This window comes from Esox lucius, chromosome 2 (assembly GCF_011004845.1).
Source record: "Esox lucius isolate fEsoLuc1 chromosome 2, fEsoLuc1.pri, whole genome shotgun sequence".
Taxonomy (NCBI): domain Eukaryota; kingdom Metazoa; phylum Chordata; class Actinopteri; order Esociformes; family Esocidae; genus Esox; species Esox lucius.
This window is the reverse complement of record NC_047570.1, coordinates 36,079,545-36,101,296: the sequence shown is the minus strand read 5'-3', so window position 1 is coordinate 36,101,296 and position 21,752 is coordinate 36,079,545. Positions and strand designations below refer to the sequence as shown.

The following is a 21,752-nucleotide window of genomic DNA, read 5'->3' as shown; positions in this document are numbered from 1 at the left end:
TCATTGGCAGTTGACAGTCCCTGATTTTCATTGTAAAATACAGAAGCATGCAGTACGAGAGTCAGAAACTACCATCAACAATGCACTATTAAAATATTCCCCTTCTTCACAATCTATAAGATGAAAACACTTGCAGCTTTCAAAACCAACTACCGGTTAGCGGTCTCTTAATTTGATCAAGCTGCATGTTGTTGCAGGAATTTTCTGTGAACAGCAGGAAATCTAAACTTGATGTGTATCAAATGTTTAAAATGGCTTCTAAAGTTTGTAATCTTTCATGTTAAAATGTGAGACTTAATTTGTGGTAGGTACTGACACACATGAACAACATTCGTTGCAGTACCTACCACAAAATCAATAATAAATAACAGTTTAAAGTTCCTGCTTCTACAAACTGTTTTGAATTAAGACACGGCACCTGTAAGACGGGCGAAAGTTCACAGTCTGTTACTGTAAAAACCCTCTCTCCTACAAGCTGCTGCAGAAACAGTCCAAGAGGCACATTAAATAACATGTCTACTGTTAAAAAACACTTGTGACACTGAAAGCTTCTCCCTCTGAACACACACACACACACACACACACACACAGAGTAAACACTCAGTGTCTTCACTTAGTCTTACCTTTCATAGCTGAGATCATAAAATACATCCTTAAAGTCCTGGGTCCATGGAATTATGAAGCACAAGTTGCGCACAGTGAAAGCTCTCTCTTTTCTCCCTCTCTCTCTCTCTCTCTCTCTCTCTCTGTCTCGTTCCCTCTCTCCTGTCCTGTCTCTTGCAGTATCAGCAGCAGCTGAGAGCGTAAAGCAGGTCTGTCTCTCCCAGTGCAACCCAGCACAGCGCCTGCTGACCACATGAGAATCCATGTGACGATGACATCAGCGCAGAGCTCCACCCACTGGCCGCTTTGAGTGGCAGAACGGCCAGCCAACGGGGATTGCGCAATGTGTTTCTTTCACTTTTGTTTATTGTTTTCTTTTCGTTTTTTTTTTCATTTTTATTATTTCTTTCTCTACCTTGCCAGGGAAACGTAAACATATGTTTCCTTGAGTCAATACTTGTCCTTTGAATTGAACTGACACCTGGCTGTGAGTGTCTGTCTCTCCCTCCCTCCCTCTCTCAGTCTCTCTCACACGTTCTCTCCGTCATTCTCTATCTTTCTCTGCCTCTCTGTACTCACTGTCTGCAGCTGGCTGGGGAAGACAGTGTCTTGTCAGTTGTCTTATATTATGAAACTTTTTTTTTACAGTGGTGTCACAATAGTATTCCCCTAATAGACTGTCTCCTGAAATGTCACTAGACACATTTTTATTTGAAAAGCGAAGAAGAGGGGAAGAGGACCCTAGCATAACAGAGAGAGATGAATTTAGGGGTGACTGAGGGAGAGAAAGGGGGACAGCAGGGGGGGACAGCAGGGGGGGGGGGGGCCAGGTCTAGAGGTGTACAGTGTTGGGCCATTGAATGAGAGGTCGCTGGTTCAAATCCACGAGGCGGGACAGTTAACCCCTTACTGCACCCAGGTGTTGTTAGCATACGTACCTGGCCGGAAAACAATTCAAAAGAATAGAAGGAAAGGGAGAGAGTGAGAGAAGAAAAGAAAAAGCTCTCTCCTCTGCCTTCTGTCGTCATGGCTGTGATGGTATCACATGCACCACGTGCACTACGTGCACACTGGCTCAACTCGCAAATCACTTTGTCTCTGGCGGGCTGTTGCCGAGGCCTCCATAGCGTGCACACTGCCAGCTCAGGTGGGGCGGCTTCCTAATTTATGCCAGCGACAACCAATAAACCAGAATAGCGGACACATCAGTGGACACATCGCAGAATAGCGAACCGCACCCACTTACTAATACGTCTTTATTATTTGCGTGACTTCACTACTAAAAATTTATTACATATCAATACGATGCCAAGTCAACGATATGTCCATTTTCAAACAGCAATTCACTTTGTTTCACGTCATGCGAGTATCACTCACTCACAACGATCTCTGAAACCTTCCATGCATACATTTTTAGAATTATATCTCGGTATGAGCCAGAAAAGCATCACAAAAAATCGGGAAACTGGACACCGCTTTAATACGTTCCTCCTCCATGTTTTTAGCTAGCGAGTAGAGAAGAGAAGGGATTTCAAGATGCAGAGAGCATCTGCCCTGCCACTGGTCGTCGCCAAACTCTGTCACTGCCTGCATGCTGGAAATTAGCATAAAGCTGAAAATGTCTCTCTCAACTGTCACTGCCACTGAGAGATTTGGTCTCCGAGAGTAGCTCCGCCCACGGTTGCTGTGGTTGGCTGGCTCTCGTTGGAAATTAATGGGAGCATGTCTCTTTGTAGCGCTAGCGTACACAGGGCTTAAGTCTACAGTCAGATGAGCTGTTCCTACGTGGATTTCTAGACTCCTCTGATTTTTAACATTCTTTAATTAAAATATTCAGGTGAATCCAAATGGACACACACAGAGGCATGCTTAGATGCCCCCCCCCCCCGTAGCATAAGTGAGAGGGGGCCCCAAATCCAATTATGCCTAGGGCCCTCAAAAGTTTAGGGCCAGCACTGCACGCACACAACACAAACGCACACACAGACACTTCAACCACACTGGTTGACCTTTGGACTCATGAGACAATTGTGTCTGGCTGTTGACAGGGGGTGTGCTGGTTACAGTGTGTAGCGACACTCTGGTATTGCACAGTGTTGTGGTCGAGTGGTCAAGTCTGCATGCTTGAACGTCTCAACCAGGACTGTCGCTGACACCAATGGAAGACCTCCCGTTTCAATGAGCAACACACTTCAGTAGTCATTCACCTAAGAGCACATAAATAAAGAACCCATGCAGTTGATCTGACTACATGCCCGCGTACTTTACACGCTACTGTTTCTTAAAGGCAAACAGAAAGAAATAACTACCTGTGACCCTTGACAGGTAGTAAAATAAAACCTAGACAGACTGGAGCACAGGCCTGGATGTTGTTTCAGCATAGAACTGAAATAGAATCACAGGGAACATTTAGAATGTGGTTCCTCCATTTTAGTACAGGTACAGTATGACATTGTGTGTCAGCCATGTTGGCATTAACACTACGTGGAGAATATTCAAACAATGAAATGAAATTGAATGTCCCGAAGTAAAACAATATTTAACAAAATCTAAAAGTTGGCCTGACTCTTTAAATATCTGTCTCTAAATAGAAATATTTGACCACATACGGCCGGTAACAGACTCAGAAATATTTGACCACATACGGCCGGTAACAGAATCAGAAATATTTGACCACATACGGCCGGTAATAGACTCCTCTACTAAATGGCTTTTCATGACCACCACACGTCACATCACCCCTGAGGACCTGCCTTTTCAGACCCTAGTAGATCTCTCCAGCCTTATATACACACACACACACACACCAGCTAAAAGGAGAATAATATGGAAACATCCATCATATATTTATCATAACGACATCTAGCCAGGTAATGGACCGCGGCGAGACCAACAGAGGAGGCTAAGTCTGCATCTCAAATGGAACACTACCGTGCAATGGGTTTGGGCTGGCCTCAGGTCAAACGAAGGGCACTTCACAGGGGCCACGGCATCATTTGGGACATCTGCTAGCCCCACGGTCTCAATGCTGAATTAACCAAGTTCCTCCTCAAACAAAACACATCCATTTATTTTAACGCGGCACATGGGGAAAGCGGAGAGGGGGATAGAGAGAAACCAGAGAGAGGGATAGGGTGTGAGAGGGGAAGTCATAGACAGAGACAGCGAGAGAGAGGGAGGAGACAAATACGAGAGAGCAAAGGGAGATTGAAAATGAGAGTGCAGGGAGAGAGAATAGCGAGAGAGTAATATTTGGTCCTGTTGGAGCTCAGTCGAAGCAAAACAATCATAAACCAATTTGGAGTCATTTGAAGTGATTTCCCGAGGCCCCTGGTTCCCCTCACACTTCTATAAATCACACAGACAGATGGAGTCAGGGCTGCTAACTGCGCGCCCATGTTTAACAAGACGAGGTGAGGGTGCGTTGGTCGTGGCTGGCCAGGACCCCACATGGAAAATGAAACAGCTTTTAAGACCTGGGAATGAACACACAGCCAGTCGGCCCCGGCGTCATGTTGAACGATGTCCAACGTTGACTGAGGTGTTACATGAACGCTCTGGGTTTGCTGCGTGGACTCAAAGCTGGGAAAGGACCACGGTGTTGGTCGTTAGAAACAGTTGAATAACATTCAGGGTCATGATGTGATTGTGTCAGTTCAACCAAGCCATTGGTGTTTTTAGGTAGTGATTCCTTTTCAATGGCCAATTTAATCTAGACTCCGGTCCGCTTAAAAAAAAAACATGGGAATCTCCAACCTCTGACATCACTGCTCTCACCCCAAATGGGAACTCCAAAAATGTGAGTCTGTATTCGAAGGACATTCAGGCAACATTTTGATTAGTCTTGACGTGAATGTAACTGACGTTTGATCTCCGTTTTCCAGTCGTCTTGAAGGCAGAATTCTTTGGTTTGTACAGTAGAGCAGCCTCCTCATAGATGACTTCTCTACCCCTCCTCACAGATGACTTCTCTACCTCCCTCCTCATAGATGACTTCTCTACCCCTCCTCACAGATGACTTCTCTACCCCTCCTCACAGATGACTTCTCTACCTCCCTCCTCATAGATGACTTCTCTACCCCTCCTCACAGATGACTTCTCTACCTCCCTCCTCACAGATGACTTCTCTACCTCCCTCCTCATAGATGACTTCTCTACCCCTCCTCACAGATGACTTCTCTACCCCTCCTCACAGATGACTTCTCTACCCCTCCTCACAGATGACTTCTCTACCTCCCTCCTCATAGATGACTTCTCTACCCCTCCTCACAGATGACTTCTCTACCTCCCTCCTCACAGATGACTTCTCTACCTCCCTCCTCACAGATGACTTCTCTACCCCTCCTCACAGATGACTTCTCTACCCCTCCTCACAGATGACTTCTCTACCCCTCCTCACAGATGACTTCTCTACCTCCCTCCTCATAGATGACTTCTCTACCTCCCTCCACATAGATGACTTCTCTACCTCCCTCCTCACGGAAGCCTCTCATCCTCCACTCCTCACAGAAGCCTCTCATCCTCCACTCCTCACGGAAGCCTCTCATCCTCCACTCCTCACGGAAGCCTCTCATCCTCCACTCCTCACGGAAGCCTCTCATCCTCCACTCCTCACGGAAGCCTCTCATCCTCCACTCCTCACGGAAGCCTCTCATCCTCCACTCCTCATGGAAGCCTCTCATCCTCCACTCCTCACGGAAGCCTCTCATCCTCCACTCCTCACGGAAGCCTCTCATCCTCCACTCCTCACGGAAGCCTCTCATCCTCCACTCCTCATGGAAGCCTCTCATCCTCTACTCCTCATGGAAGCCTATCATCCTCCACTCCTCACAGAAGCCTCTCATCCTCCACTCCTCACGGAAGCCTCTCATCCCCTACTCCTCATGGAAGCCTCTCATCCTCCACTCCTCACAGAAGCCTCTCATCCTCCACTCCTCACGGAAGCCTCTCATCCTCCACTCCTCACGGAAGCCTCTCATCCCCTACTCCTCATGGAAGCCTCTCATCCTCCACTCCTCATGGAAGCCTCTCATCCTCCACTCCTCACGGAAGCCTATCATCCTCCACTCCTCACGGAAGCCTCTCATCATGTGTTAGCGATGCAGGCTTGATTAGCATGCGATTAACATACAGTACATCAACGTCCATACTGACATTGGATAAACTGTTCTGGAGTGCCACGCGAAACAGGGGTATACTTCAGACGCACCTCGCTCAACGAGCGACAGAGGCTGACGAACTATCGCCGGAAGTCTGACGAGGCGAGCCTGATGTTTGTAGACAGTACACAATCCCCTGCTCTTCGTCATCTTTTTTTGTTGATTGCAATGAAAGAGCTGTGTTAGAAAAAGCGTGCACCTTTATTGGAGAGTAAAACATTCACAGTCAAAAGCAAAGCCAGTGTTTTAACATTCACAGCATGCTCTACTGGATTGTCTTTAATGATGTCCTCTTGTGTACACTGATTGTATAATTCACACTGTGCTACACAAAGATAAATAACGTTTTTTTTTAACTAATCCAATCAGTCAGTTAGATTTAATTTGCACTCGTTACTCAAATAGATGTTCTAGTTAAAATGGCTCAGTTTGGGTTGTGGGTGAAAACAAATTTCTACAGTCGTCTATCCAAACTCTGGACGGATTCCAAAAGAAATGATACGTTAGTGATGGGAGTTTTCGGTGAGTGGCCTCATGTGCCTACGATCTCATGAAAGAGAGAGCTCATTGGTCTCCAGATGGTCTCAAAAAGAATAAAATAGACCTAAAATGATTGGAGATTCAAAGTATGAATCTCTAATTTCAAGTCCCAAAAGTAGGCTACAGTAGTGTCAGATTGTAAAATGCACATTCCACTGTTTCATTTGTGTGCATTTAGGACAGACATTCTACAATGAATAATTGTATTTATACTTTTGTAGCATCTGTAAGTAATCGTTGCTATGGACTAAAGATTATAGTAAGAAATTTAGCGAGCCAAATGAATGTCGGGTCCCAAACGGAAAATAAATCAGGTAAGGCTGAAAATGAGGGTACTTTTCTTAAAATACTCTAAGATTTACACATGCAACAGGGAAAACATTTCTTCCTCACTATGATCACATTTCAAACAATGTCTCATCTATATTCCTAATGAAGCATCTGCTGAAAGCCAATATAGTTGATTTAATATATCAATGTAAATTATTCACTTCTTAGTAATAAACAACATTCGACATGTTATCGAATGACAACAGAAGTGTTAAAATCAAACAAAGTCTAACACCGTCAGCCCAAAATACAGTGCCACATAAACGCTAAAAAGGCAGTCTCAAATTGGCGGTGTCGATTCAAAACCGGAGAATTGACTGTGTTAAACACGTGTGACAGAGTGACAAAAACATGTATGACTGAATGACAGAAACACGTATGACCGAATGACAGAAACACGTATGACCGAGTGACAGAAACACGTATGACCGAATGACAGAAACACGTATGACCGAGTGACAAAAACACATATGACCGAGTGACAAAAACACATATGACTGAATGACAGAAACACGTATGGCCGAGTGACAAAAACACGTATGACCGAGTGACAGAAACATGTATGACCGAATGACAGAAACACGTATGACCGAATGACAGAAACACGTATGACCGAATGACAGAAACACGTATGACCGAGTGACAGAAACATGTATGACCGAGTGACAGAAACACGTATGACCGAGTGACAGAAACACGTATGACAGAATGACAGAAACACGTATGACTGAATGACAGAAACACGTATGGCCGAGTGACAGAAACACGTATGACCGAATGACAGAAACACGTATGATCGAGTGACAGAAACACGTATGACCGAATGACAGAAACACGTATGACCGAGTGACAGAAACATGTATGACCGAGTGACAGAAACACGTATGACCGAATGACAGAAACACGTATGACCGAATGACAGAAACACGTATGGCCGAGTGACAGAAACACGTATGACCGAATGACAGAAACAAGTATGACCGAGTGACAGAAACATTTATGACTGAGTGACAAAAACACGTATGACCAAGTAACAGAAACACGTATGACCGAGTGACAAAAACACGTATGACCGAGTGACAGAAACACGTCTGACCGAGTGACAGAAACACGTCTGACCGAGTGACAGAAACACGTATGACCGAGTGACAAAAACACGTATGACCGAGTGACAAAACACGTTTGACTGAGTGACAGAAACACGTATGACCGAGTGAAAAAAACATGTTTGACCGAGTGACAAAAACACGTATGACAGAGTGACAAAAACACGTTTGACTGAGTGACAGAAACACGTATGACCAAGTGACAAAAACATGTATGACCGAGTGAAAAAAACATGTTTGACCGAGTGACAAAAACACGTATGACAGAGTGACAAAAACAAGCTCTTAGACACAACGTTACAGCAGACAAAACTCCAGCACACAGATGGACTGAGGGTTTCAGACAGGAGGACTGCTGCCTCAGAGCGAGACAGAGCCCAGCCACGGATGACCTTTTCACAGACGCATCTCTGTGCACGCCGAATCCCCTCCGCTCTGCCGTGTCTACCTGAACTCACAGAACCCCTCCTCGGGTTGACCCACCGCGGCATGATGTTAATACCTGGAAAACACCAACCACGACCGGGAACGGAATATCAGGCGACACCATCCATCTGTACATACAGTAGCTTGAGCCGTGCTACTAATGTCAAACCAACCAATTGAGAACCGGCTCTGCAGCATGTGACAGTCATGAACATTTTAACGGCGCACTTCAAACGAAAAGAGCAGAAGATCTTTTTTTTTCTTTTTACTGAATTTAATTACATTCAAGCATGTACACAACAAAACATCCACCATGGTGAACTGCTGATTGCCTTTGAATAATCCTCAACTACAACCACAGACTAATTTGATTATGGGAATAGGCACAACGGTATTTAGCTCAGACTTGTCAGTACATGCCCCTGGCATCCCAGGCAATCTGCTCCCCTATAAGACGGGCCAGAGCAGAGGAGGAGAGGAGGAGAGGAGGAAGATAAGGGGGAAGGAGGGTGAGAGAAGGGGGGAGATAAGGAGAGAGAGGGAGAGTGTGTGTGTGTGTGTGTGTGGGGGGGGGCAGAGGGGGCCTTGGGCAGAAGAGATGGGGGATAAGACAGAGGCTCTGGAAGAGGACTGAGTAGAGGGGGTAGCAGCTGCCCCTCCCAGCCTCCTGGGCGGCCCACAGACAGCCAACCTCAGTGGGGAGACGCTACTGTGAACTACAGCCATCTGAACCCTAATTATCTGGCAACGTGCCTAACTGGAACCGTGCCCTCATAAGTCATTATTTGGCAACCTATACAATTTCCCTCCCTAAAAGACAGACGGGTGTAAATTAGGGCAGGCCTCCCTCTCCGTCCGTATCTGTCTCTCTCGCTGTCTCTCTCTCTCTCTCTCTCGCCATCTCTCTCTCAGTTTGCGGTAATGATAACCCTAACCCCACAACAACCCGGTGCCCAGGAACCCAGCGGGGGGTCTGCCTCACGTAGCCGTGGGTAGAGGCCAAGAGATGATGATGAGGATGATGGAGCGGGGGCCACCACGAAGAGGGGTTTATTTATTTTGACTTCCCATGATTCCATCCCGGGAAGCGTCGCGGGCACTCGGTGGTTGGCGCGTGTTGAAAAGGTTAGCGGAGGAACGTGGCCTTTTCCGGGATGTTAACAAATGGACTTCATTAGGAGGTAGACCCCCTATGGCGGAGTGATGTATGGCCCAGCGTGCTGTTGTTCAACGCGCCCCAATACAACTTTACCATAGCCCAGCAGGTACTGTACCTCGCAGGCTCTGATAGATCACTTCTTGTGACTTACAGGTATTGGAAGAAACAGAAACACACAAAACCTCTTCACTGACCTAAATGTTGTCTCCACTTGGTGGTTGGTTTTGACAGGGAACTTGTGCTGTGACCAGGAAATGTTTGCCACTGAAGGCCTTTGAACCAGGCCACTTATCTTTCTAAAGGCTGAAAAGCTCCAGACATTTTCGGAAACGACCGCTTCATTCTGGCACACAGCGTTCGGTTTGAACCCGAATTGTGTTCTGACATTCTGAGTGGATTGTATAATTAATTCTAAAGTGGATTCTATAGTGAATTCTAGAGTGGATCCGATAATGCATTCTGGACTGAGTGAATTCCGGAGACTGCCTGGTAACGCGGTGGGGCCCTGCACGGCCATTAGGCGTTTTCACTCCCATACATATTTCATCGTGCCATGGGTGGGCTCATATGGCAGCTAGCTGGCGCCATTAAAAAAACAACGAGCAATCTGACCAGCGCCAGGGAGAAAGCACCTTCTGTACAAGATGGAGGGGCCATCTTCAGGCAATCCAACACATGCTATAGCTAACATCGCTGCCTGGTCTTCCCCTCCCCCTGACATGCATCAAACGTTGCCATACACACACACACACACAGTGATTCTGTCAGATGGATGTTAGACATTTTCTCTCTCTCACCCTCTTTTGCATCATTTCTATTCTTCCTCCGCTCCATTTACTCCTCTATTTCACTCCACTATTCTACTCCTCTCTTCTCCACTTCATCTCTCCTCTACCTCTATCTTCTCCTTCCTTGCCTCCCTTCTTTTCTTCTCCCTCTCTATTGTCCTCTACAGTATATTGGTCCAAATCTCCATGAGGACACGATAGCAGCCATATGTACTCTGTATACATCTTTCATTTCCATATCCCCAACGTCCTGGCCTCCTAGCCAGCTACCACCGGTTTAAATCCACTGAGGAACAAACCTGTTAGGATACAACTTTGCTCTGAATAAACTTTAGAACTGGACAGCCAGGTAGGTCAGTAACTGCACCTTTAGGACCAGGCAGTTAGGTAGGTCAGTAAGAGAACCTTCAGAACCAGGCAGCCTGGGTAGGTCAGTAGGCAAAACATCTAATTAATGAAATGTAAAAATATAAAAAATACACCTTGCTTTTATTTTGGGGGAAAAATCCAATGGTTACCGTGGCCAACGTAGATTTTACCATTGCAAGACTAGGGTTCCAATCCTGCGCATAAACTTGCGGTTCTCATGGAGGTCAATGCAGTTGGCCAGGATTATATGGTTGTTTAGACGCAAAGTACCTTGTGCTCAATCAAGGCAGAAGCGAGGAGAGAGCATACCTTCCAGCGCATAAGGATTCCAGTATGGACTTCCCGTCGGAGCAATCAGAGTGATAAGAATCAGAAAGGCATCAGACATCAGACATCGAAAGACTCCCACCACAATGTCACTGGACTGTCCTAAGTCCACTGGAGGTTGCTATGATGAGGAAGGGCTTAAATCACAATTTTATGAAATGTAGAACAAAACAATAATTAAAAAAACCCACTAAACATCAGATACAACCCATGTGGTCACACCGCACCTTCGTGAGCCAAGTAGCTGTAACTAGGCCAGCGGTGGGTAAAAGTGTAGCAGCTAGTTGGGTCAACGGAGGGGGTTCATCATGGGCACCATGGCCCATTTTATAAGTCCATCGCACCACCTATTTGTTAGCTCTGGCCACTGGCTCCAGAAGGGGAGAGCAGAGCAGGATGTAGGCTAGCTACAGCAGGTCCATTTGTGGACAACACCATGCTGTGAAGTTCAGGGCGGATGATGACTCCTACTGTATGAACTGGTGAAAAACTGGACGAATGTATCCGTCCATGCTCTCTCACACAATGACAGTGATGTAACTCGGGGTCGCTGGACTTTCCATGTCTTGTCTGTCAACATCAGAGCCCCACGCCACGTTGACTCAGCCAGGGCTTTAAGAACCAAGTTGGGTCCTATGCTGCTCTGGTTTGGTGCGTGGCTCTTACAGCACTAGGGTTGTGGGTTTGATTCCCACAGAGGACCAGGACAAGAAATACCAACTAAAATGTACTCACTCACATCGCTTTAATAAGCATGTATTTAACTGGCTAAACATCCAACAAAGACAATGTACTTTGTTTTAACATGGGGCCCTGGATGGACGGCTGGCCAACTGATCCACCAGGCCCAAATCCTCCTACTCTCCTCTATCTCCCATTCTTATAGTAGTTCCTGTTGTACCTTGGCTTAACCACCAAGTGAATTTAATGATAGTTTGCTATATGGTTTTCAACACATTATTGCTTGTCTTTCATCTAACTGAATCACTTGCTTCACAACAAATGAATCCTGATACCACGCATTTTAAATGTATAATATGTATTGATATATTGTGACAATATTCATGTACAACCCTGTTTCCAAAAAAGTTTGGACGCTGTGAATGAAATGATGCGCAAATTATTTATCCCTATATTTAATGGAAAAGAATACAAATACAACATATCAAATGTTGAAAATAAGAAATGTTATTGTTTCTCAAAAAATATATGCCCGCTTTGAATTTGATACCAGACACGTTTCAAAAAAGTTGGGACAGGGGCAACAAAAGACTGGAAAAGTTTGGTGGAACATATCAACTAATTAGGTTAATTGGTAACAGGTCAGTAACATGATTGGGTATAAAAAGAGCATCCCAGAGAAGTAAAGATAAAGGGGTAAAGGAGAGAGGTTTATCACTCTGAAAGATTGTGCAGGCAAATAGTATCAATGTAAGAACAACGTTTCTCAACTTAAAATTGCAAAGAGTTTGGGGGATAAGGCCGAAAACCAGTACTGGATGGCCGTGATCTTCGGGCCCTTAGGCAGCACTGCATTAAATACAGACATTATTCTGTAGTGGACATCACTGCAAGGGCTGCATCCAGAAATGCAAGTTAAAGCTCTATGATGCAAAGAAGAAACCATATATAAACAAGATCCAGAAACGCTGCCGCCTTCTCTGGGCCAGAGCTCATTTAAGATGGACTAAGGCGAAATGGAGAACTGTCCTGTGTTCTGACTAATCAAAATTAATGAAATTATTTTTGGGAATCATGGACACCGCGTCCTCCAGGCTAAAGAGGAGAGGGACCATCTGTCTTGTTATCAGCGCACAATTCAAAAAGCCAGCATCCGTGATGGTATGGGGGTGCATTAGAGCACATGGCATGGGTAACTGACACATCTTGAAAACTTTTGGCACATTATGAATGTAAAATATGACAAAGGACAGCCCAAAATGTTGAGCAGCTGAAATCCTATATCAAGCAAGAATGGGAATACAATTCACTTCAGTTGGTCTCCTCAGTTCTCAAAAGCATACAGGGTCTTGTTAAAAGAAGAGGTGATGCAACATAATAGTAAACATGCCCCTGTCCCAACTTTTTTGAAATGCGTTGCTGGCATCAAATTCTAAATGGGCATGTATTTTTGCAAAAACAATAACATTTCCGTTTCAACATTTGATATGATGTCTTTGTACTATTTTCAATTAAATATAGGGATACATAATTTGCACATCATTGTATTCTGTTTTTATTTGCATTTTACACAGCGTCCCAATTTTTTTGGAAACAGGGTTGTACATGAATGTAGTCACAATTTGCCAAGACATATTCCAAACTTTAAAAAGCGTGGTATCAGCAGTAATTTGTTTCGCGGAGCATGTGTATCAGTAAGACCAAAAACAAGCAATAATGTGTTGAAAGCCATACAGCAAATTATCATTAAATTCACTTGGCGGTTTGGCTTGACCTCTTTCTGCAGCCGCTGACACCAGGTGAGAAATTAGCTTGATCTTTCAATGAGTTATCCTTGGCTCCACGTCATTAGACCACCTCCTGCTTAATCACGCCGGAGTCTAAGCCACTACTGCTGGGTGTTAATGATGCTCAAGGATCCTTCAAGAAGAAGAGAGAAATCCTCTCTCTCTTTTACTCCCTCCGCCCCTGTACTTTGCGCTCTCTCCCACTCCCTCTTTCTCTCTCTCCCATTACCACGATAAGAGTAGACAGAGCACAGGTACGTTTCTCTATCTTTCTCTCCCTCTCTTGTTCTCTTTTTCTCTGTCTCGTTCTCTCATATTGCTGTCTCAATCCTTGTGTCAGGTAGACTAGACCCAAAGGCTATATTGCACGTACACTAGTCCAACAATTGATGGCAAAAACCGCAAATGCTCCACACAAACTTATTTATTTTCAAGGTGATCAAAAACAAACAAAGAGACTCAGTGCCTCACTCAGCTAATGGTTCTCTGTCCACTCACAATAATCAAAATGGCCTCCCCCTTGAACTGACAGAGAGGATCCTTTAGTAAGGGAAGCCCCTCCCATCAGCCATCATAAAACTATTAATAAGAGACAATTGTGACCACCTGCCTGTACATGAATGTAACCAATTCACATGAACACAGACACAAAGTTTGTGTCCCTTAACACAGACACAAAGGAAAGTTTGTGTCTTTGTGGGGTGTGTGTGTGTGGGTGGGTGGGTGTGTAACTATACCCAATTGTAACGATCCCAGCCTGATGGGACTGTTCCGCTTCGTGTTTTCTGTTTGTCCTTGACTTGTCTTGTCCTTGTATGGTATTTCCTGTTCTTGTTTCAGTTTATCAGTCTATTCCTTTCACCTGTGTTTAGCCCCCACCTGTTTCTGTTCTCCTCGTTAGCCTGTGTATTTAGTTCAGCCATGTTATCCCAGTCCTTGTTGGTCATTGTTCCATGTCTGCGTTTGTCAATGTATGTGGTGAGTAGGTCTTTTCGGTTTATACTTTTTGTTGCGTTTAACGTTTTCAAGTGCTCAGTGTTATTTTCAATTAAAAACCCACAAAATTGACTGCCACTCGGCTTGCGCCCGGTTCCTTCAATCTCCACCAGTACACCAACCGTGACACCAATGCTGTCCACAGCCAGGGACGAACGTCACACCTCATCTCAATTAATTTCATGCTTTATTAACAGGAATAAATGTCCCTTTCTGCCAAAGCAAACACACTATTAAAGCAAAACTAATAATATCAAATTATTCAATCAATAAAATGTATTTATAAAGCCCTTTTTACAACAGCAGTTGTCACAACGTGCTTCTACAGAAACACCCGGCCTTAAACCCCAAAGAGCAAACAACAGTAGTGTTGAATTTCAGTGGCTAGGAAAAACTCCTTAAGTAAGCCAAAATGTAGGAAGAAACATAGAGAGGACCCAGGCTCAGAGGGGTGACCAGTCCTCTTCTGGCTGTGCCGGGTGAGATATTAATTAGTCCAATTGTAATAATTTATAAATGCATGTGGGCTAAATCCAGAGTCTATTTAAATTAAATTTCTATTTAAAAACACAAAAAAAAGATATACATTTACAAGAAAATAAAAGGAAAAAACGAATCAGAAATGAAATGTATGGGGAGTCATGTATGTGACATGGTGTGAACTACTGTCTCTATTATAATGACAGAACTGGGCTTAAGCGACTGCACGGTCTACAGTCTCTATTTTTTCACATAAATGAAATCAGATTTTCTCCTCGACAAAGATTTCTAGAAATCCTGCATTTCATTCCAAAAATTTCAGGAGATAAATACCTTGAATTTAATCACATTTAGAGCATTCTTTCTTCTCTGACAGTACGTGTTATTTATCTTTTTCCTGGTTAGGGACTGCACTGTTAATGTCTCCTTTTTTAAATGTGGATTCTCACAAGGTGTTGTGCTAAACTGATCACTATTTATAATGTGTTAACATTGAAGTAAGAGATCTAATAGAATTTCCCTTTCATAATAATATGTTTGTGTGTTCTGGACAGGGAATTTGATCGATTTGTATTGGTATTGATGGTCAGTTGGTGGTCACTTCCTTGCTAAACAGAAGGATTGGCGATCCAGGCAGGATTCGTGTTGTCACAATCAAAATAATTCAAGCCCCATTCTTCAGGGAAAATGTACACTGAATCTATCTAATTGCCAAATATGCTATGCATGCTTCTTCTGTTAACTACTTCATATTTTTGAAGTGGTTAGGAAGGGAAGGGGGTCTTTATTTCTCCATATTCCTACAGCAGACAGACACCATGCGGCATCTGTCTATCCTATGACTTCCACCTGGGTGTTTGACTGTAATGCTGAGCTTGTGAAGTTCTGTATGAATCAATTCAACTGAATTAAAATGGCTTTATTGGTATGTTGTAACAGTTTTACATTTTCACATATCTTAACATCACATTTCCTTCTGTGAACAACAGGATTGTTTGAGTTTCTGTTTTGTCTCAGACTCAAAGTAAAATGAATCCTCTCAGCTGTTTCCGGCACTTCAGTGTGAGAACATAGTCACCACTGACAAAGGCAGGATGGGGAGAGCTTCAACTGATCAAGGCCAGCATTTGAATCTGCCCCATTCTACCCACGCCGGCACACAGCCATACTGCTCTTGCCCCCTGCAAAGGTATCCATAATGATTTCCTAAAACGCATTTCCTGCGGTCCAGGAGGTAGCAGGTGGAGCCCTTGGTTAAGGGTCCGATCTTTCTTTGAACATGGACCCAGAAGATGAATTGAGCATTTCAACATCTACATAATGTGAGACTTTAGTTCTAGGTTAACTGAGACTATGGACAGAAAAGTGTCTCTTCTTGATCACTGGTCATATGACTGATGATTACCACAGACCTGCCATGGTGTGTTCTGAACAGCTAATAGAACACAGTGGATCATTATTGTAAAAAGCCAAATCTCCGTCTCAGAGGCTCATATTTTCAATTCCACTGTTAGGCAGTCTTTTTCAGGTTGGATATTTTATAAAACTTTTCAAGTGTGCCAATAAATTTTGGCCTGGACACACATCTAATATTAAAGTCTAAAAGTATTGATGTCAAACCTAGGGCATCTTAGGTCATTTCTGTTCTCTTCTTCACTCTGAAAACATATCATCATAAACACTATTCAGTATTCTGAATCGCATGTCCTGGACTGGCGGATCCAGACACCACCATTTGGGAAACACGACCTCAGTCAGCCTGCCTTTGTTGCCTTACCTGAACATGACCGGAATGAAGCAGCAACCTCATCATGTGTCCCATATCTTCAGTTCCTGTGTGATGACCCTTTACAACAATGGCTTCTCAATAATACCAAGATGCGGACGGACAGACCATGGACGACTAAGGGATCTCACTAGGCCGAGATCCCTCGGCTAACAGACATGACTGACACTTGAATGAGGACAACAAGGTGTCTATGTGTTACTAGAGCTGCTTCATAATACTTATTTTAGCTGGAGCTAACAAGCTACTTATCACACATCTCACAAGACTAAAACCAACAGACAAAATCCCTACAGCTCTGGATCCAGGGAGTCAACAAGCTGATTACCGGTAAACAACTTCAAACAAATGTTAGCTAAATAAATAATAACAACAGAAGACATCAGCTTCAGGCTATTCTGATGCTGCAGAGAGTGTGTGTTTTGCCAAGTATTATTCAATACAAACAGGGGCATATCCTACATCCAAAATGTACAGAAGAATTATTAAATATCTTGAGATGCTCTGAAAATGCAGGTTATTTTACCAGGTGTTGTACGATTCTTATTCAGAGCAACGACCTGGGGGCAGTTAGGGCTACCACTCTTGCTCAGGGACAGAACAACATTTTCGTTTGGGATTAGAACCAGAAACCATTGATTTACTGGCCCAATGCAGTCAGTGGTTCTCAACATTTTCTGGACCAGCGCCCCACTATCCATTATCCAGGTCCCTTACTGCCCCCTTCACATAAGATGTAGGCTGATTGCCCTGAATATTAAGGAGTATTATATTATGATTATAAGTATTGTTGTTATTATTATTATTATCATTATTGGTTATTATTATTATTATTATTATTATTATTATTGTTATTATTATTGTTATCATCAAAAAAGCACATCATTGAATGACAAACAACATATTTATTTGTTTCCCAGGAAAACAAACAGCAGCCAATCAGAAACACCTAGAAATTTCACTTACAAATCTTCATTAAACAACAGCCAATCAGAAATGCCAAAAACAATAATCATACTTATGAATTGTTCCAACGCAAAAACAAGCTGGCACTTATCAAGGGTTAAAAGCAGAAGGATTAACTTTCAAAGGAAAAAAGTTAAAAAGTTAGTGAGAACCCTGTGTCTGGATGTATTGTTGTCATGTCAACAAAGCCATTTGTATTGAATGGTGTTTTAATGTGCGTCTGGATGCTGGATGCTAAGTTGCTTTTTGGGGAAGTCCGACATCGGAATATCCCTCTTGTAAATGTGTAACCACTGCGATAACAAGGCGTTCACGGTGTATCCCTCAGAGAAATTAACCCTTTTGAGAGAAATAAATTTTTCCACAGTTTCCACAGTAAACGCCATGTGGGTGACATTATCTAGATGATACTCTGACGTCCTGTTCCGTGAAGGCAGCACGGAGCTGCGTCATAAGAAGCTGACAGAAACACTGAAGAGGAGAAGAGTTACGATATTTTGTTGCGCAGTGGCGTAAACTGGCAAGTTTTAATGTTGCAGACCACAGTTTTTTTGCAAGCAGTTGAAACTTTAAACTCGTATAGTTGTGAATCTTTAACTTTAACACCTCAATGTCCCCCTTTCGGTTTTCAGTAGATTTTCCTTCTGGAAACAAATTTGACAATAACAGTTCAGTAAAAATAGTTTTAGCCACAGCTGCACTAGCTAGCGCAATGTAAAACATCTGAAAAAAAACTGCTTGGTTAACATGTTTTATTAAGAATAATATTGTTGACATGCTACTTCTATATCGGGAGTGATCACCACTGGTGCACGAAACTCTTCAACTAGTCATAGAATGTCACAACTAAGATGTGCTAATCAAAGTATGTGAATATTATTTTATTTTTTGCGTTGTATTAAGCGATGAACTGCGTGCCTGTTTCTATGTAGCAGTAACCCTTCAAAATAAAGTTTTTATTTTATAAATGTTTTGTCCGCAATCATTGGAAAACCTCTGGCGACCCATTTTTAGGTCGCAACCTACTAGGTGAGAAACACTGCTCCTAGACCAAAAGGCTACCTTGTCAAGCTCTGTAAAAGCTAGAATTTATTAAATATGTTAATATGCTCTTGAAAACCTTAAACTCAATAAAGGTGTTACGATGCATAGGAAAAGCATGAACTCTTTAGCTTAATTACGATGATCCGGAAAAGCTTGAACTTTTTAAACGTTTTGAGATGCTCTAGAAAGCTCATACTCAGTAAAAAGGCCTGTGCACATTTCCCCGTCTAAACTCCCAGGAACAACATCTGGAAGAATCAGTCAGAGCCCAGAGAATGTGAAGCCATTGTGAGAAGGTAATACGGAACGTATAGGAGAGACAGGCCAACCAACCTGAACACTGGTGATTTCTGGATATTGCTCTGTGGATGTCCTCCCCGCCCTTTCACTAAAAATGCATGGGGGGGGGGGTGCTTCCCTGAGTACTGCCACTGTAGGTGAATTGTAGTTCTTGTTTTCTGTCTTAATATGGGAATTGTTTTGTGTTTACATGAATATTGATTGCATGTTGGCTTCAGAATCCAAATAATTTAAAATGCTGTCAGTTCTAATTTAAATCCAATTCGAATATGAGTGTAGTGAATGTAGACAATGGGATTGAAACACCACACAACTCACATGTATTACATCAATGACAAGACATTCTCCATGAGTCATGCCACTGTGCTTCCCTCTCCCAATCAGATATGACTCATGCCTGTGTTCAGTTTAAGAGCCCATTCGTTGGTCTATTCTATTTAAACCTGCAGAACAGAACATTCTACTGGATTAGTCTTCCGATTCTCAATTTTCCAAACATTCCAGGGGTCCTGCCCGTGGACAATCAAGACAGGACGTGATGTCACGGATTGAAGGATCACTAAAGGGGTCCTTCATGCTCTGGAACATTCTGGAACATCTTGTAGCTTGACTCCTCCAGACATCACACCATTTAACCTGTCAAATGCACGACCAAGGCGGCAAGCTCTTGTGAACGACTCAACATTCTGATCAATGCAAACTCTGTGATTGATGAATAAAAAACTGCTATTTATATGCAACCGAGGAACGGTACAATGGCTCCTTTCTATGCATGGCCAAAGAGGATTGGAGGGGATAATACGCATGAACAGAACGGAAATCTTACAGAGAGATTATCTGTACAGAAACGGCACAATGGCATCAACAGGCCCTCTTACAATATCTGGAGTAGGCCTTCTTCAGCATATTATAATGGTAATGTAAATTTTCCTTGCTTTCACACTGTTCAGCGGAACCTTGAAGCTGCACACCATATACTCACACCATATACTCCATATACTCACACCATATACTCCATATACTCACACCATATACTCCATATACTCACACCATATACTCCATATACTCACTCCATATACTCACACCATATACTCCATATACTCACTCCATATACTCACTCCATATACTCCATATACTCACACCATATACTCCATATACTTACACCATATACTCACACCATATACTCCATATACTCACACCATATACTCCATATACTCACTCCATATATTCACACCATATGCTCACTGCATATACTCAGTCTATATATTCACACTATTTACTCACTCCATATACTCACTCCATATACGCACACCATATACTCACTCCATATACTCACTCCATATAGTCACATATACTCACATCATAAGGGGGATATCATGTCCACATTCAGCCCACCAACCCACAATTAGGCGTATGGTATTGGCTGGCTAATGTTGAACAGTGAGAGGAGAGGATGGGAAAACCCCCTGCCTCTCTCCTTGCCTTCTTTAACTACCCGGTGAGCTGTCAGCGGATCTTATTAGTGCGGTGGTACTACCCCAACTCACACTCCACTTAGACTCATCCATTTCTTCCATCATCATCAGCCTGTCATTAACACACCGAGCCCCAGAGCTGAGGCACGGCTGTGGGCTGATAATGGGCCCACTAGGGGACGGGAAGATGGAGGCTGCTTTGACAAATCATAAGGGTTTGATTCTCTGGCCTTCTACAGGAACACGGGCTATTCTAAATGGCTGACACCGGGAGCCCCATTGGCGACACACTCTTTCAGTATTGATGAACGTCTCGTGTCGCGGCAGCGCGGCGACCGACCTTGCTTCTGCGTAAGGCGAGTAAAAAATATGAAGACTTACATGTATGAGTCTTCTTAGCTGATGTCAAACCTGGAAAAAAAGAGAGAGCACTATTAGCTACTACAGTATTATACATTAAAAAATCACCATCTTTTGCCCGTTGATAGAAGAGTGATGAATGGCCAAAAGGCCTCCGGGATCCCAAACCAACACAACCCAACTGTACTTCACCTCAGGCATAAATCTGTTGGTCCTCTATGACTCGCTCCACTGGTGCCCTGCCCTGGTCTACAGCCTGAGACAAGGTCATGGAAGTGGGAGGATGCGAGTGTGTGTGTGTGTCTGTCTGTCTGTGTGTGTGTGTCTGTGTGTGAATAAGTGTGTCTGTGTGTGAATATGTGCGTGTTAGCATGTGTTTGCGTGCATGTGAGCATGTCTGTCAGTCTGTGTGTGTGTGTGTGTGTGCGTGTGTGTGTGACAACTGTTCCTGACTCTCACCTCCCATCATCACTGTGCCAAATTCACCTCTCCTGTCGAGTACAACCTATCAACCATCTGGCTCTTTACTATACACACTCTTTCTCACACACACACACACACACACATAAATGCACACACACACACACACACACTTATGCATACATACACACCCACACATATTCACACACACCAGCCATTCAAATAGTCCAGATAACACAGGATAAAAAACTTCTATCACAACTGAAACTGGGGAACTTCTCCCTGCTAATACCAGCAACACAGGCCCCATTCAGAATATACAGCCTGTTACTGAACATAGATGGAGAGATGGAGGGAGAGTAAGGGAGGGAGAGAGGGGGGAGGGGGGAGGGGGGGTAGGGAGGGGGAGAAAGGGGGAGAAAGGGGAAGAGAGTGGAGGGGAGAGAAAGGTGGGGGGGAGATGGGGTTTGAGTATTTAAAACTCTTGTATTGTATATGAAATCAGAGGCACATCATCTCTTTTCAGAAGACAACATTAGAATGAACACAAAGTTTGCGTCACATATTAACAAACCTCCACACTATACAGTATAAACACAACACATAGTCTTCCATTTTCATTCAGGCAGTGTTCAGAATATACAGCCGTT

General features: G+C 43.6%; 1 protein-coding gene across 3 annotated transcripts in view; it reads right to left on the bottom strand.

Moving 5' to 3' along the window:
* LOC105021099 (nuclear receptor ROR-alpha A) overlaps positions 1–21,752 on the bottom strand; it is a 180,827-nt gene that overhangs the window by 47,204 nt on the left and 111,871 nt on the right. For 2 of the 3 annotated variants that reach the window (XM_010888571.3, XM_010888572.4), the window contains exon 2: positions 20,704–20,733. In XM_010888571.3, the coding sequence (XP_010886873.2) occupies positions 20,704–20,733 (30 nt within the window). Of the gene's footprint in view, positions 1–623; positions 1,374–20,703; positions 20,734–21,752 lie in introns of those variants that run through there. The other variant, XM_010888573.5, reaches the window with a different exon arrangement.